Source organism: Puma concolor, chromosome B3 (genome assembly GCF_028749965.1).
Source record: "Puma concolor isolate L17-30 chromosome B3, mPumCon1.1.hap2, whole genome shotgun sequence".
Classification (NCBI taxonomy): Eukaryota; Metazoa; Chordata; class Mammalia; order Carnivora; family Felidae; genus Puma; species Puma concolor.
Genome location: NC_141672.1, coordinates 60,712,435 through 60,731,409, shown reverse-complemented (window position 1 = coordinate 60,731,409; position 18,975 = coordinate 60,712,435). Strand labels below are relative to the sequence as shown.

The window sequence follows — 18,975 nt, the reverse complement described above, 5'->3', positions numbered from 1 at the left end:
TCAAGAAAATGTTTCTGCTGTCCTAAACTAGCAAAAGTCAAAATATATTTAATATTTTATCTTCCTATCTAGAAACAATGGTTCATCTTAGAGGAACTGTGTTGGTATTTGTACTGATGGTGTCCAATTAATGGTTGACTCTATGAGAGGTTTTACCTCTTTTAAAAAGACATGCTGATGTTGTAACACTGTTTTCTTCACAGAGAGGTGCTAGTATAAAAACACTCTTCAAGTTAAAATGAAAAAAAAAGTTCTGGATGATGCTACTTAACGACAAATTTTATTTTATTTTTTTAATTTTGTTTTATTTTTGAGAGAGAGAGAGACAGACAGAGCACAAGAGGGGGAGGGGGCAGAGCGAGAGGGAGACATAATCTGAAGCAGACTCTAGGCTCCAAGCTGTCAGCACAGAACCTGATGCGGGACTTGAACTCATGGACCACGAGATCATGACCTGAGCCAAAGTCAGACGCTTAACTGACTGAGCCACCCAGGCGCCCCTCTGATCATATTAAACAAAGACTAATTCACTCAATAATGTGTTAAAAACTACACAAAAATCTAAACAAAGAGCACAAAAAACTCCTGCTAGAAACAGAAATCTGATAGCTTAGGGGCGCCTGGGTGGCTCAGTCAGTTAAGCGTCCAACTTCAGCTCAGGTCATGATCTTGCGGTTTGTGAGTTCGAGCCCTGCATCAGGCTCTGTGCTGACAGCTCAGAGCCTGGAACCTGCTTCAGATTCTGGGTCTCCCTCTCTCTCTGCCCCTCCCCTGCTCATGCTTTGTCTCTCTCTGTCTCTCAATAATAAATGTTAAAAAAAAAAAAAAGAAATCTGATAGCTTAGCAGAGAGAGTTCTCAACAGGGTGTCTGACTAAAATAATAGGCCAGAGTTTGCTGAGTAAAAATGGGGTATTAAGAACAGAACTTAATTGGGGTGCCTAGGTGGCTCAGGCAGTTAAGCATCTGACTGTTGATCTCAGCTCAGGTCATGATCACATGGTTCATGGGATCAAGGCTCACATTAGGCTTTGTGCTGACAGCACAGAGCCTGCTTGGGATTCTCTCACTCTCTCTCTCTGCGCTTCCCCTGCTTGCTCTCTATCCCTCTCTGTCTCAAAAAAAAAAAAAAGAATACAACTTAATTGGGGCACCTGGATGGTTCAGTCAGTTGCACGTCCACCTTCAGTCATAATCTCATGGTCTGTGAGCTCAAGCCCTATGTTGGGCTCGCTGCTGTCAGCACAGAGCCCGCTACAGATCCTGTGTACCCCTCTCTGTCTGCCCCTCCCCTGCTTATGCTTTCTCTCTCAAAATTAAATATTTTTTTAAAAAAACTTAAAAAAAAAACCAGAACTTAATTAAGCATTCTAGGTCATACTGTAAATAATGGGTTCCTGCCGTATCAAAAACCCAAATATACCATCATTATCAATAACTTTACTAACACATACTTTAGTAACATAGATCCAGATAATCAAAACTTACCCATATTTTTGTATGTTAAAGTGTATAATTTTTATATCCCAATTAACTTCTCTTAAATAAACACAGAAAACTAAAACCATAGCAATGAAGAAAAATATGCAAATAAGCACTAAAAAACAGTCACAATAATTTAGGATCAAATTTGGAACAAATGTGATACCAGCACCCCCCACCAAAAAAAAAAAAAAAAGAAAAAGAATAGGTTACATAATTGTCACTCTTTCATTTTAAAGAAAAAGGTATTTTAGCTCAGTTGGAGACATAAAGGTACTTACAATTCATTCAAGCTGCCTTTCTCAGCAAGTTGAATAGGTATCCCTCATACAGTCTTGCAGTTAAAGTGTTAAGTATGTTGAAAGAGATTATCAGCAACAAATACTTATGACAAACAAAAACATACAGATTGAATAAAGCACCATGTTTCCATCTTACCAGTCGAATGAGCTGTCTGTCGAGCCATCTAAGTACATCTGGTCCTTCCTCTGTTTCCGCCCTGTAGATTGCCAGCCGGGCCATAAGAATGGCAGCTGCCTCCTGGTCAAAAGATGCAGCAATGTTTTGGATTTGAGTTTGAGCATCCGCCCAGCTAAAGCCAAGAAGAAAGCATAGAAATGCGCTGTATTATTATATTCACAATATCATAGTTGACTATGACACAGATTTACATTAAAATGATGCAGAAAATTACTCCAATATTTCAAAATTCCAACATCATCTGGAAAATTAACATTTTAAAAATCACTAACAGCAGTTTCAGTATAGCATTATTTTTCAGAAAAATATATCCAAACCTAATAAAGTCCTCTAAAGTAATTATTTATGTTTTTATTTTATTTTTGAGAGAGAGAAACAGAGTGTGAGCGGAGAAGAGGTAGAAAGAGAGGGAGACAGAATCTGAAGTAGGCTCCAGGCTCTGAGCTGTCAGTGCAGAGCCCGACATGGGGCTCGAACTCACAGACTGCGAGATCATGACCTGAGCCGAAGGGATGCCCAATTGATGTAGTCACCCAGGCACCCCAAGTCCTCTAAAGTAATTATAAAGACAAATCTCCAAACACACTCCTTAAGACATTAACATTTTTACAACTAAGAAAATAGCACAGGTATGTGTGTGAATGTGCACATGTGCACATAGAATCACAAGTCTCTATATCAGACTTTAAATTGTATTTCTTCAAGGGCATCTGGGTGGCTCAATAAGTTAAGCCTCCGACTTTGGCTCGGGTCATGATCTCCTGGTTTGTGGGTTTAAGGCCTGCATTGGGCTCTGCACTGGCAGTACAGAGACCATTTGGGATTCTCTCTCTCTCTCTCCCTCTTTCTCTGCCCCTCTCCCACTTGCTTTCTCTATCTTATTTAAAAAAAAAAAAAAAAAAAAAAGAGGGGGAGCCTGAGTGGCTCAGTTGACTGAGTGCCCAACTTCGGCTCAGGTCATGATCTCACGGTTTGTGAGTTCGAGCCCTGCATCGAGCTCTGTGCTGACAGCTCAGAGCCTGAAGCCTGCTTCAGATTCTATCTCCTTCTCTCTCTGCCCCTCCCCACTTGTGCTCTGTCTCTCAAAAATAAATAAATGTAAAAAAATTTAAAAATAAAAAAATAAAATAAATTTTAAAAAAGGAAAAAAAAGAAAATTTATTTCTTCAATTTTTTAAAGGCAGAAACATGGAAATATAACAAAAATAAGTAACTCATTTACTAAACTGTAAACTAAAAATTATCAAAAATTATTTTCTCATTGGTATTTAATTCAATTAATGGAAAAAATGATACAATTATAGTTTCTATGTATTCTTTTCCCTCCATGCTAAATGTTAGTAAAAATTTTAGTCTAAGGGATTAATTTGCTATTACACATAAAATAGCAGTAATCTATTAAATTCACATGTTCTATAAATCCAATCCAGTCAAACTCATCCTGGGGAGACCCAGCAACAGTTTTTGTCTAATGTTTCACAGAGTTTTGTAATACTTCAGCTGATTCTAATTCCAAAGTACCTCACTTTAAGCAAGTCTAGAAAAATTTAAAGATTTTTGAAAAGCTAGACCACTTTTGCATGACTCAAAGATGCAAGAAGTCATCCCCCAAGATTTAGGCAGTAACATATTCAAAATTCTTCCTTTTTTCTTTATTTTTAATTTTTTTCAAGTAGACAAATAATTTTTTAATATTTTCCAGATAACTGTTAAGTATCTCAGTCTAGAGAAATAGCAAGAGGCAAAAAAGAATGAGAATCAGTAAAAGAATAAGAACCAGCAATTTTGAAATTATTTTTTAAAGTAATTTAAACTTGGTGGTTATACTAATGGTTTACACTATTTTTTAAATTTTAATTTAAAAAATTAATTTTAGGGGCGCCTGGGTGGCGCAGTCGGTTAAGCGTCCGACTTCAGCCAGGTCACGATCTCACGGTCCGTGAGTTCGAGCCCCGTGTCAGGCTCTGGGCTGATGGCTCAGAGCCTGGACCCTGTTTCTGATTCTGTGTCTCCCTCTCTCTCTGCCCCTCCCCCATTCATGCTCTGTCTCTCTCTGTCCCAAAAAATAAATAAACGTTGAAAAAAAAAATTTTCTTTTAAAAAATAAAAAATTAATTTAAAAAAATTTTAATTTAAAAAATTTAATTTAAATTTTAATTTAAAAATTTTTTTAAATTTTAAATTTTAATTTAAAAAAATTAAAACAATTTTAATTTAAAGAACTAAAACCAAAATTATCTAAATCAGCATTTTCCCAACTAAGATGACCATGATATTCTCTTGCTGCAATCTGAAACATAAAGGTGACATTTTAACTACATTGACAAGTAAGCGCATGCAAATTCACGAATTAAATCTTATTTAGCTATAAATTAAAAATTATGCTCTTAAAATAAAGTTTAAAGAGTTTGTTCACATTGTAAAATCTATCTTATTTCCAATATCCCCTCCTCACTGTAATTCTTACAAGTAGTTTTAAACCAAACTTTCCAGGTCAAAGTTGTTTTCTATATGAAAAATAGGGTAACTTTTGACTGTATCTCAGGAACCTGAGTTCTTTACTTTCACATGGCTCACTTAAACAAGTACACTCGCCTAGGCCCCTAAAATCATATTACTAATAAATAAAGAAAAAATAAGTGCTGATTATTGAAAATAGGATAAGTTAATTTGAAAAGATGGGTGTTTGGGTAAGACATAATGACATAAATAGCACCAAAACATACATGATATATAGCTCTACAATGGCCTCATAAATTCTGTGCAAACTGAAAATATATAGGGGCACCTGGATGGCTCAGTGGTTAAGTGTACGACACTTGGTTTCAGCTCAGGTCATGATCTCGCAGTTTCATGGATTCAGACCCTACACCGGGCTCTGTGCTACCAGCGCAGAGCCTGCTTGGGATTCTCTCTCTCCCTCTCTCTGACCTCCCCCACTCATGCTGTCTCTGTCTCTTCTCAAAATTAATAATAAAATAAAAACTTAAAAATATATAAACCCATGAAATTTCTCCAAGAAACTCCCTTTCTCTTAAAAGACTACCTATTCTTGTTTGTTTCACGTTTTTATTTAAATTCCAGTTAGTGAACATATAGTGTCATATTAGTTTCAGGAGTAGGATTTAGTGATTCATCACTTACATGTAACACCCAGTGCTTATCTCAACAAGTGCCTGCCTTAATGCCTATCACCCACTTAGCCCATCCCCCACCCATCTCCCTTCCACCAACCCTCAGTTTGTTCTCTATAGTTAAGAGTCTGTTTTATGATTTGTCTTTCTTTTTCCCCCCTCTATGCGCATCTGTTTTGTCCCTTAAATTCACATGAGTGAAATCATATGGTATTTGTCTTTCTCTGATTTATTTCACTTAGCATAATACATTCTAACTCCATCCATGTTGTTGCAAATGGAAAGATTTCATTCTTTTTGATGGCTAATATTCCACTGTATGTATACACACCACATCTGTATCCATTTGTCAGTCAATAGACATTTGGGTTCTTTCCATAATTTGACTATTGTAGATACTGCTGCTATAAACATCAGGGTGCATGTGTCCCTTCGAATCAGTATTTTTGTATCCTCATGGTAAATACCTCATAGAGCAATTTCTCAACTGTAGGGTAGTTCTATTTTTAACTTTTTGAGGAACCTCCATACTGTTTTCCACAGGGTCTGCACCAGTTTGCACTTCCACAAACAGTGTAAGAGGGTTCCCCTTTCTTCACATCCTCACCAACATCTGTTGTTTCTTGTGTTAATTTTAGCCATCTGATAGGTGTAAAGTGATATCTCATTATAGTTTTGATTTGTATTTCCTGATAATGAATGATGTTGAGCATCTTTCATGTCTCTATTGGCCATCAGCATGTCTTCTTTGGAAAAATGTCTATTCATATCTTTTGCCTTTTTCTTTTTTTTCCAGAAAGAGAGCGAGAGCACGAGTAGAAGAGAGAGGCAGAGAAGGAGAAAGAATCTTAAGCAGCCTCTACACTCAGTGTGGATCAGTCATGGATCCCATGACCCTAGGATCATGACCTGAGCCAAAATCAAGAGTCAGAGATGTTCAACCAACTGAGCCACCCAGGAACTCCTCTGCCCACCCCCACCCCCCCTTTTGAAGTTTATTTATTTTGAGAGAGAGAAATGAAAGAGATAAAGTGTGAGCAGGAGGAGGGGCACAAAGGACAGAGAGAATCCCTATCAGGCCCCATGCTGCCAGCACACAGCCTGACACAGGGCTTGAACCCAAGAACCATGAGATCATGACCTGAGCGGAAACCAGGAGTTGGACACTCAACCGATTGAGCCACCCAGGCTCCTGCCTGGGTGTCCTGCCCATTTCTTCACTGGGTTGTTATCTAACTTTTTAAAACTTTTCATTTTAAAAATATTTTACACATAAAAGCTATGAGTAGAATAAATTCCTATATATCCATCATCTAGATTTATCAATTGATAGCATTTTAACATATTTGCCCCATCATTCTCTCTTCCTTTATACATAAACATACTTTTTCATTTGCCAAACTTTTTGAGATTAAGTTAGAGATATTATGACCCTCTCCCGTGAACACTTCAGTATATATCTCTTAAGAACAAGAGTATCTTATAGTCTTATATAGCCTTAATTATCAATTCATGAAATTACACATGGATTTAATATTATCATCCTATACATAAACCATATTCAAATGTCTCCAACTGTCTCAATGGCATCCTCTATAGCAAATATTTTCCTGACACAGGATTTTATCCAGAATCACATATTGGCTTTAGTTGTAACATCTCTTTAGTCTCCTTTAATCTGGACTGGTTACTAATGCTTTTCTTGCCTTCCAAGACATTTTTGACAATTCTAAGCCAGTAGCTTTGTAAAATATCCCTCAACTTGGTATGTCCAGTTGTTTCCTTAAGTAAATGTTCTGAATGTCCAATTTAAGTTGCACGTGTGTGTGCATGTGGGTGTGTGTGTCTGTGTGTGTGTGTTGAGGGGCATAAATAAATTGACATGTTTGCCAAGAATCAAACTTCCAAGTTCCTGATATGAAGTATTAACAAATCTAAGTGAATGCTTAGTCAGCTGGGATATTTAGCTCAAATGAATAATATATTCCCCTGACACTGATGCAGGATTTTAAGTCAAAGCAAGGTAACAGAGGAGGACAATAAATAAATCTACGTATAATCCTGTGATAAGTAACAGACCATACAACCAATACTCAGTTCAAACATAAAGCTAATGTCCATCACTCACCAAAACAATCTCATGATTTTCAGGAATGAAGCCAGAGTATAAATACAGTTCAATAAAATGAGAGCTTCAGATGTCTCTGTGTTCATTTTCTAGCCCATGCTTAAATCAGGTAAGTTTATACTGATCAACACTTTCCCTACCCAGACAATCAAGTTCAAGACAAACAGAAATAGACCAAAAACTGGTTTGCCTCTAGACACACCTCATCTAAGAATCCTTTCCTGACTAATTTTATTCCAAAATGATCTTCCCTTTGTTTTACATGTCACAAATATATACAGAGGGGTTATCAAAGGAGCTGAGAAATAATTTATTTCTAAGAAAACAGAGGGGCTATAGGTTCAGTTCAACCTGTTCTCTGTGCAAATGCTGTGCAAGAACACGTCACCAAATATATGTCTTATTCAGTGAATACATCATATAGATACGAACAAGAAAAGGCATCTGTCATGCCTAATCACTTCCTTTCGGAAACTTAACTACATTAATAAATGTAGGACATGGCTTTGTTACACAAAATACTACCCTATAATATTAACTGTTAAGAGACTTCACCTTTTGTGGTCTCAACCAGTGCTACTCAAAGTGTGGTATACAAACCTAGTATCAGTTCACCATGTGGTAAGAACAGAAACTGAGACTATATGTTTACTAATTTTTAAGCAATTTAACAAAATAATTTTTTGTCTAATAAGTCTAATAATAAAAACAGGGACCTGCATTGTGAATTTTTTAAATTTCATTTTCTAGTAATGCATTTTTAGTGTATTTACAAGTATCAGTCTCCAAAAAATTGGAAGGAAAAAAACACTGTCCCCTCACTAACAGAGAGGTTGAGGACTGGACTCTTCCATATCATATAGCAGACCAAGTATGTTCAAGTCCTTTGCATTCCATACCCTGCCCCAAAATTACCTATGCCACAAAGAAGACACTGAATGAAGATTTGGTAAATGAATTAAATGACATTATAATAAGAGTTGAAAAAACATACAATGATAATAGTAGCTAAGAACTTTATCATCAATTGAAAAGTAATGCTATTAATTATTGTGTTATATGAGGTATGTATATACATATTATTATTGCCTATAATAGGATGTTTATTAGCATTTCTCCTCCTCTCAGAGAAATATGGTAAATAAAGGAAATTTTTTTTTTCAACGTTTATTTATTTTTTTTGGGACAGAGAGAGACAGAGCATGAACGGGGTAGGGGCAGAGAGAGAGGGAGACACAGAATCGGAAACAGGCTCCAGGCTCTGAGCCATCAGCCCAGAGCCTGACGCGGGGCTCGAACTCACGGACCACGAGATCGTGACCTGGCTGAAGTCAGACGCTTAACCGACTGCGCCACCCAGGCGCCCCAGGAAATTTTTTTTTAATGTTTATTTATTTTGGAGAGAGAGACAGAGACAGAGACAGAGAGAGACAGAGTGTAGCAGGCAAGGGGTAGAGAGAGAGGGAGACACAGAATCCAAAGCAGGCTCCAGGCTCCAAGCTGTCAGCACAGAGCCCAACGCAGGGCTCTAACCCACAAACTGTGAGATCGTGACCTGAGCCAAAGTCAGATGCTTAACCACCCAGGTGCCCCAACAAAGGAATTATTTTGAAGAATATGTCTTAGGAGTAGTTTTTTAAATTGCTTTACAGATCCTAACAATGAATATTCTGGCAAATAAGCTAAATTAAAAAGAAATAAAATGCTATTAGTCATAAATATTCATTTTATAATTATGAATGTCACTCAAAACAGTAACCCAGTTTGGAAGCATGACCCAGGATAGTTTTGATACGTAAATTAAATCTCTAAAAAATACAACTTACTTCCTAGCAATGGTGGTCACTCGGATGCGTCTCTGTCCACTTGAATGCTGATACTGAGTCACAAACTGGATGGCACCACGCCCTCCTTGAGGAATTGGAGCATTATGCTATGTAAAAATAAGAGTAAAAACTAAGCAAAATCAATTACAGTCTTATCATATAGTTACCCTAGCATTAATGAAATTCATTCTAAAATCGACCAGAGGGATGCCTGTTGCCAGTGCACACCAAACAGCTATGATTTGCCACATAAGAGAAATGGACCTGGGAAAGGGGGAAAATGATGAAGGATAGAGACATGACTCCAGCTATGATATCAATTGCAAGTAATACGCAATTCAGAGGGACATGAAACAAAATGAAGGGAGAAGTATTAAGAAATGATGAGATACAGAAAGGCATAAGTAAGGCAATTTTGCCTAATAGTAATTGGATAAAGAGAAATTGAAGCAAGTTCTCCTCCCCTCGTTACGAAAAATGAAAACACAACTTTTAGGAAAATAATCACCTGATGAAGAGGTGACCAACAGAAAACTATTAATGAGAAAAGCCCAACAGTAGTATATAATAATGGTCCTCAGAAAGAAATAGCAAGTGGTCAATAAGAGAAACTTTCTTCATGACCTTTGACAATTAGCATTCTTGCTTTTTTGATTTTTTTTTTTTTTTTTTTTTTGGTAAGAACAACTCTTTTTCACATATTTTGACGCTTAAAGAAAAAAAATGCCTGTACATGTCTTAGGAAGGCTATTAATACTTTGTGGTTCATTTTATGCCTAAAAACTATTAACATGTAAGTCAGTAATTTGTACATTATATCGTTCTTTAATATGATAACTTCTTCCTGCAGCAGAAAAAAAAAAAATCTTTTCAAGTACTGGAATCTTTACCTTCCAATCCTTTTTTATGAATTTTGACATATTAAACTTTCTTGTAGAGATTTCATGTATCATTATATACCTTGTGACAACCAGGAGGAGCTAGATGCCTAATTACAAAAATGCATAGCTAGAACAGAATTTAAGATTTATTTAATCTTCAATTTTATATTAAAACAACAACAACAACAACAAGAAAACTGAGACTAAAAGTTGGGTTGTCCAATGCTGGGAATTTGCAGGTTTCCCTAACATCTCTTTCTATTATAGTTTATCCTCTCACCAAAGAGTTTAGTCTTGAAAAACAGAAAATGACAAACAAAAATTCCAAAACAGAATAAGCTCTAGGTCATAATTACTATTAGAAAAAATATGAAATATTTATGGCCTAAATTGAGTACTTCAAGATAAAAAGTCATACCTGATTGACAACCTCAAAATATATGGCTAAGGTTGTAGTGGGACTGAGTCCACATATCTTCCATTGACAAGTGCCACCTGTTCCTATCTCCTGTAAAAAAAAAAAACAAAAAAACATAGTATGTTTGAAAGCTAGAGAACACAATTTTTTAAGATTTTATTTTTAAGAGATCTCTATACCCAAGGTGGGGCTCAGACTCACAACCACAAGATCAAGATTCACATGCTCCACCGACTGAGCCAGCCAGGTGCTCCCAATTTATTACTATAATATATATTAAGGTAAAAGGGGGAGAAAAAACTCCAGTAAGAAAAACTAAATTTCAGGTGTCTAACTAATTTAATGAATGTTAAAAGTCTAAGATTTTTAAAGTCATATAAACTTATCATGAAATAAAATCAAGTAATTTTTACACAACAAAATTATAAAACAATTGAAATTCTTTCTAAATATTGATACACATTCTTAATATTGTAGACTTTAACAGTATAAACTATTTAGTGAAGTAATTACAACTATCTTTCTATCCAACTGTTTCATTGATATAAAGAGATATTGACTTAACACATAACATATGCATATATAGAATACAGGTTCTCTAGAGCAGAATTCCATAAATCAAACACTCTGATTCCCAAAAAAACTTCTTAGATAAGAATTTTTACCATGCAAACTGCTTAAAATTAATTTTTAAACTCTGACACTTTACAGATGATTACTCACCTTATTTGCTCCATCATCCTCTCTACAGGTACATAATTCTACCATTTTAAAGTATACTATACATCCACTAGATGGGTAACAAAAAAGAAAGGAATTGAAACTAAAATCTGGCTAATTTGGTTACTTTGTTGGAAATCCTACTAACAAAAAAAATTTCAGATTTGACTTTCAGAAGTCTCCAAATTTCCAAATCACAGTTGTTGGGTTTTTTAGGCACACTGGGGGAAGGAATAACTTAGGCATAAAAAAACAAAAGACTGGTGACAGCACGAAGGTTTTAATTTAGGGGTAGATGGTAAAAAGGGTATGCATAAAGAGCAACCACAAACAGATGTATACTAATGGAAATGGAACCACATTCTACTGAAAAACTTAGCCCACACAATAATTTTGAAAGGATTACTATAGGCTGTCATTCCAAGTCTATTGTTGGTCTGTCCTTTGAATTAACTAGATTTTCTTTTTAGAGTAAATTAAAGGTGACTTACATTTTCAGACACACAAGGTCCTTTAGAATTGAGAGACACACAGGGTCCAATAGCTCCTGAAATCTTTATTTCCCTTGAGGTCTGCAAAATAAGCATACAGTGAACACTTTAGTGTCCTCAAAGATAAGTTCAAATATACATTCAACTATAAGTACATAAGAATAAAGACATCTGGGGCGGCTGGGATCAAGCCCCATGTCAGGACCCACACTAAGTATGGAGCCTACTTAAGATTCTCAGTATCTCTCTCTCTCTCTCTCTCTCTCTCTCTCTCTCCCCCTCCCTCCCTCTGCCCCTCTCCCCATGCTCACACTCTCTCTGGCTCTTTAAAAAAAAAAAAAAAAAACGAATAAAGACACCCTTCCACATTTATAACCCAGAGGTTAATGAAAACAAACTAATGTTAAAAATAATAGGGGCGCCTGGGTGGCTCAGTCGGTTGAGTGTCCGACTTCGGCTCAGGTCGTGATCTCGCAGTCCGTGAATTCGAGCTCCATGTCAGGCTCTGTGCTGACAGCTCAGAGCCTGGAACCTGTTTCAGATTCTGTGTCTCCCTCTCTCTGACCCTCCCCCATTCATGCTCTGTCTCTCTCTGTCTCAAAAATAAAGGTTAAAAACAAAAATTAAAAAATAATAATAATAATAAATCAGGGGTGCCTTGGTGGCTCAGTTGGTCGAGTGCATGACTCTTGATTTTGGCTCAGGTCATGATCTCATGGTTCGTGGGATCAAGCCCCACATCAGGCTCTGCACTGACGGTGCAGAGCCTGCTTAGGTTTCTCTCTCTCTCTCTCTCTGCCCCTCCTCTGCTCATGTGCATGTACATACACTCGCTCTTTCTATCAAAATAAATAAATACACTTAAAAAAATAACAATAATGAAATCAGTGGACACTTCTAGGTTTATAACTCCCAAATTTACGATCTAGCCCTGACCTAACTTCAATACTCTATTTCCAGCTGCCCATAGGAGGTCTCCATTTGGTAATCTCACCCTCAATTCAAAATAATACCATACCCAAAATTCATACATCCTAATTCTAAACTTTAAACACTATCTTCTGTTTTTCCCCCTGTAGAAAATTTGTCACCAAGATTGGTTTCTTTCCAATCTCTGACACCAAAATTTAAGCCACTGTTAGTTTCCATCTAAGAAAACTAGAAAACCTAATTCACTTTTCCTACTCGAGATTCTTCTTCCTGACAAACTGAATACCATTGTCAGACAAATTTTACCTGAAACACTATTCTTTATTAACTTACAATTGCTTCTTCTGGCTACACATGCATCACCAAAATACAACTGACCACATAATTAAAACTATTTCCCTTACACTGCAATACAAACCATCCACTCTCACTGAAGTTTCCCCAAATATACCACGCTGATTCTCACTTCTTTACCTTTCCTCACATGGGATCCTACTAAAATGTGTTTTCCTCAACAAACTTAAATTCTGCCATCTTTCAAAACCACTGTAACTCACTATAAAACCATTTATCACCAAGAATAAATTGTGTCCTGCATACATTCATTTTTCTTCCCTAAACCTTTATAGGACTTTTATAATCTACTGTTATTTCATTCTATCACAAATGTTAATTTTATCTATCAAAACTAAGTTTCTTTTTTTTTTTAATTTTTTTTTAACGTTTATTTATTTTTGAGACAGAGAGAGACAGAGCATGAACAGGGGAGGGGCAGAGAGAGGGGGAGACACAGAATCTGAAATAAGCTCCAGGCTCTGAGCGGTCAGCACAGAGCCCGACGTGGGGCTCGAACTCACGGACCGCGAGATCATGACCTGAGCCGAAGTCGGATGCTTAACCGACCGAGCCACCCAGGTGCCCCAGTTTCTTTTTTTTTAAAGTAGGCTTCCCACCCAATGTGGGGCTTGAACTCACAACCCTGAGATCAAGAGTTACATGCTCCACTGACAGCTAGCCAGGTTCCACAAGACTTAAGTTTCTTCTTAAGAAGCACTGTGCCTTATATATCCCTTGAGATCCTCATAATTTCCCTGCCTAATGCTATACACATAGCAAGCATTCAATAAAATAAAAAGATTATGAAGAAATATTTAATGGAAGTTCAAAGTCAATGATTTTGTAATACGCTTTTATAACACTAAACTTTTGGGTTTTTTAAATCAAAATTTGAAGTGAACAGTATCAGGGAACCTGGGTGGCTCAGTTGGTTGAGCACCTGACTCTTGACTTAGGGTCAGGTCATGATTCCACGGTTGTGGGATCGAGCCCTGCATCAGGCTCTGTACTGGGCATGGAACCTGCTTAGGAGTCTCTGTCTCTGCCCCTCCCCTGCCCACATGTACACACATGCGCATGCACTCTCTTTCTCTAAAAAAAAAAAAAAAAAGAAGTAAATAATATCAACAACCTACTAATCAAAAAACAATTACTGATTATCCAAATGGAATAGATTTCTCTTCAGTTACTGATTCCCAAAATAAAATAAATCTAGCACTCACAGAAGCAAATACAGCACTAAAAAAGAAAAAAACACACTTAAAAAGTTAAATCCTATATAAAGAAAAAGCAGTTAAAGGAAATTTTACCTATATAGTATCTCCTTTTCCAATAATTATTTGTAAATGCTCAAGTAAAATTTCATGTACATTTAATGATGATATATTTTTCTGGTAAACAAAATCTCTACTTTTAAAGTCTATATTGAATTTGATTAATGATATTTAAATATTATGGTTAAGACTACAAATTTCTTTTAATAACATACCACACATGTCAAGTTTTGATGCTTACCTTTATTTCTAATGTACCACCAAAGCCCATTTTAAACTGTCCATGCATATCTTTGGTAAAAACTCTTTGAAAAGTCTGCTTGAATAAGGAAGTGTTGAAAGAGTCACCCATTACCATGTATCCTCTGCACAGAAAGAACAAAAAATAATATATGTGACACAAGTACTGGGCCTATGTGTTAAAACCAGAAAAGTAAATTACCTCTCAATACTACCAACAAATTTTAAAGATACTTTCTAAATGTACTCTACTACCATTAATTTTAAAAACTCAAATATATGAGAATATCTTCACCCTACAGATAATCTCAATCCTGAGAGCATCTGAGTGCCCCTAACACTTGCATTTGTTCTCAGTAATTTATTAACATTATTTTTTATAAATAGATAACACATCCACATACTACAAAAACTCAAAAGATACAAAATGGTACACAGTAGCAAATGTGTCTCTTCCATCCCAGCCACCCAGTTCTCCAGCACACATTCTCATTCTTGAAAACAAATATATACCTGCATATGTATATATATGCATATACTGCCTGTATGTATCAATCACATCAGACATAACAGGATCATGAAACTTAGCGAAGAAGAATAGGAGGATGCTGTGGAACGATTTTCACTTTAAGCACTATGTACATGTACTGTACAAATTTTTTCAGTAAGCATGTACCTGTTCTCATTTTTTTAAGTTTTAAAAAACATTAACTATCAAATAAAAACAGTTCTGAGGTACCATTTTTTCTCTAATAGATCAGCAAAAATCACAGTCTGATGACATAGTCTGTTGGTGAGGCTGTAGAAACAGTTACCCTCATACACTGCTGGTAGGAATGCAAAATGATGCAACCTCAACACAGGGGAATTTGCCAATATCTAACAAAATTACACTTGTGGTTTCTCTTTAATCTAGCCAACCCACTATTAGGAATCTATCCCAAAAATATTCTGGCAACAAAAACAAAAAGCAAATATATGCACAAGGGTATTCAGTATTACTAGTTATAAAAGATTGGAAACAATCCGGAGGACCATCTATTAGAGACTAGTTGGGTAAAATATGGTACATTCACACAATGAGGTAATATAGTGCCGTAGACTACTATCTAGAATATAAGTGAAAATGCAAAGTGGATAAGGATATGTAGAATTTTCTCCTGTTCTACAAAAAGGGGATAGATACACCCATAAACTCATATGCATACAAACATTTACATACATTTGCTCATATTTTTAAAATATTTTAAGTAGCTTTCAAACAATACAATAAAAATTAAAGTAGGCAAAAGAATAAAACTGATATGGCATAATTAATTAATGGTAATTTTATTTTTGATACTGGATTTATGTTATCTCTGATGTTATTATATATTATATATCTTTTTAGATGTTGTTTTATCTATATTTGTCACTGGTATACAAAAATATAGTTGAATTTTGTACAACGACCTTGATCTAGAAGTCTTGACAACTTAACATATTAATTCCAACAGTTAGTAAATAGGTTCTTTTAGATTTTCTACTTTTATAAACATCATCTATGATGATCTATGTTATCACTATACCTGGTGATATGCATCCTACATTAAAGACAACTTACACCACCCTACTTATCTTTTCCTTTTCACAACAAACCTCCATGAAATAACTGTCTATAACCTCACTACTCGGTGTGGCCCTTGGTCCAGCAACATTATTATCAGCAAGGATCTTGTTTGAAAAGGAGAATTTCAAGTCCCATCCTATGCACAGCCAATCCAGAATCTGTACTTTAACAAGATAACCAGATGATCTGCACATGAAAGTTTGAGAACTTGTAATCTCTACCAGCTGTTTCCATTCCTCTCTTTCTGTTCTTTTTTTTTTTTTAATGTTTATTTATTATTGAGAGAGAGAGACAGAGCATGAACATGGGAGGGGCAGAGAGAGGGGGAGACACAGAATCTGAAGCAGGCTCCAGGCTCTGAGCTGTCAGCACAGAGCCAGACTCAGGGCTTGAACTCACAAACCACAAAATCAGGACCTGAGCCAAAGTCGGACGCCTAACTGAGCCACCCAGGCACCCCTCTGTTCTTTTTCTAGTTCACTCTAAGTCAACTTGCACTGCTCTTAGATTGCTAAATCTTACAATCTCATCCATTTTTACTGCTATTAAAAAAAACACCAGTGGGGTGCCTGGGTGGATCAGCTGGGTAAGCATCCAACTCTTGATATCCACTCAGGTCACGGTCTAACGATTCATGGGATCAAGCCCCATGTTTGACTCTGCACGGACAGAGCAGAGCCGGCTAGAGATTCTCTCCCTCTCTCTCTGCCCCTCCCCTGCTCATACTCTATCTCTCTCAAAATAAATAAACATAAAACACACACACACACACACACACACACACACACACACACACACCATATTCTGACAACTCCCACATTTATGTCTCCAGCCCAGATCTATCTTCTGTATTCTATGTTATAATATCAAACTGCCTACTCAACATCTCATGGATATCAACTGGCATCTTAAACCAAACATGTTCAGAACTAAACTCCTAATCTTCTCCCCAAATACTCTTCTTTTCACAGTCTTACTCATTTCAATAAAAGGCAATTCAATTCTTCCAGTAAATTCCTTTGATTTTCAGTTTTACCCAAACCCTGATCCAATCTATCAGCAAATCTTCTACTTCTAAATATATCCAAAACCCAACCACTTCTCAGCCACCACTTGGTATTCCTGCATTCCTATTCACCACTGAAGGTAAATGGAGTCAGATGATCCTTTTTACAGCATTACAGATCATATCACTCCTCTACTGATCTTACTCAAAGTGAAATCCAGGGGCGCCTGGGTGGCTCAGTCAGTTAAGCATCCAACTTTGGCTCAGGTCATGATCTCACAGTTCGTGGGTTAGAGCCCCGCATCAGGCTCTGCACTGACAGCTTGGAGCCTGGAGCCTGCTTTGGATTCTGTGTCTCCCTCTCTCTCTGCCCCTTCCCCGCTTGTGGTCTGTCTCTGTCTCTCTCAAAAATAAATAAACATAAAAAAAAATTAAAAAAACAAAAGTGAAATCCAAAGCCCTTACCATAGTCAAAAGACCATCACAATCTGTCCCTCTCACTCACCCTACTCCACTACTGTGGCCTCTTTGCTATATTTCAAACGCCCTATGCATGTTCTCAACTTTGCCCTTGCTATTCTGTTTGAACACTCTTCCTTCATCTATGCATATGGCTCACTACCTCATTTCCTTAGGTCTTTGCTAAAACCTCATCTTCAATGAGGCCTTCCCTTCTCACCCCTTTAGAACTGCAAACCTCATTTCCTGCGTTATTATTCTCCTTAACGTTTGTTACCTACTGACATCCTATCTACTTTACTTGTCTCATCTCCTCTCACTAGAACTGTGCATCCAAACATGCGGCTATTTAAATTTACATGTAAATGGGGCACCTGTGTGGTTTAGTCAGTTAAACATCCCACTTTGGCTCAGGTCATGATCTCGTGGTTCATGAATTCAAACCTTGCATCGGGCTCTGTGCTGACATCTGAGCCTGGAGCCTGCTTTGGATTCTGTGTCCATCCTCTCTCTCCATCCCTCCCCTGCTCACACTCTATCTCTGTCTCTCAAAAACAAATAAACGTTAAAAAATTTTTTTTTAATTAGAAAATACAAAAACTTACATGTAAATCAATTAAAATTAAAATTTTAAATTCAGTCCCTCAGTCACACTCACCAGATTTCAGTGGGACAACACAGAGAACATGTTCAATAGAAAATTACACTGAACACTCCTACACTGGAAGATAAGCTCCATGAGGGTAAATTTTTAGGTTTCGTTCATTGTGTATATCCAATACCCTGAACAGTTTGATACATAGTAAGTGCTCATTAATATTTATTAGATGAATAAAATTAAATAAATAAACCTGAGAAATGAATTGACATACATAATTAAGTTTTTTTAATGTCTTTGTATTTTTTTTTTTTAACGTTTATTTATTTTTGAAACAGAGAGAGACAGAGCATAAGCGGGGGAGGGGCAGAGAGAGAGGGAGACACAGAATCAGAAGCAGGCTCCAGGCTCTGAGCCATGAGCCCAGAGCCCGATGCGGGGCTCGAACCCACGGACCGTGAGATCGTGACCTGAGCTGAAGTCGGACGCTTAACCGACTGAGCCACCCAGGCGCCCCTGTATTTTTTAGAGAAAAAGAGTGTAAGCAGGGCAGAGAGAGAGGGAGACAGAGGACCCAAAGCAGCCTCTGCATTGTCAGCACAGAGCCCAATGTGGAACTCAAACTCATGAACCATGAGATCACGACCTAAGCCGAAGTCGGATGCTTAACCGACTGAGCCACCCAGGAGCTCCCCTAATTGAGTTTTTTAAAGCCTATTTAAATTATCCCCGAAGTAATGCTTACCAATGCAAGAGGAAGGAACACTTCCCAACTCATTTTATGAATCCGGTATTACCCTGATGCCAATACCAAAGACATCACAAGAAGAAAAATAAAACAACTATAGATCAAGGTCCCTTAAGAAGATAGACGCAAAATCCTCAAAAAATATTAACAAATCAAATCCAGCAATATATAAAAAGTATTATTCACAAATGAGATTCATCCCAGGAATACAAGGTT

At 36.8% G+C, this 18,975-nt stretch overlaps 1 protein-coding gene across 2 annotated transcripts in view; it reads right to left on the bottom strand.

The window, feature by feature from the left end:
• Positions 1-18,975, bottom strand: part of SEC23A (SEC23 homolog A, COPII component) — a 66,365-nt gene that overhangs the window by 28,445 nt on the left and 18,945 nt on the right. For both annotated transcript variants that reach the window (XM_025918989.2, XM_086709866.1), the window contains 5 exons: positions 14,341-14,464; positions 11,560-11,640; positions 10,349-10,438; positions 9,050-9,156; positions 1,920-2,073 (listed from right to left, as the gene is read on the bottom strand). In XM_025918989.2, coding sequence (XP_025774774.1) covers positions 1,920-2,073; positions 9,050-9,156; positions 10,349-10,438; positions 11,560-11,640; positions 14,341-14,464 — 556 coding nt within the window. The remainder of the gene's footprint in view (positions 1-1,919; positions 2,074-9,049; positions 9,157-10,348; positions 10,439-11,559; positions 11,641-14,340; positions 14,465-18,975) is intronic.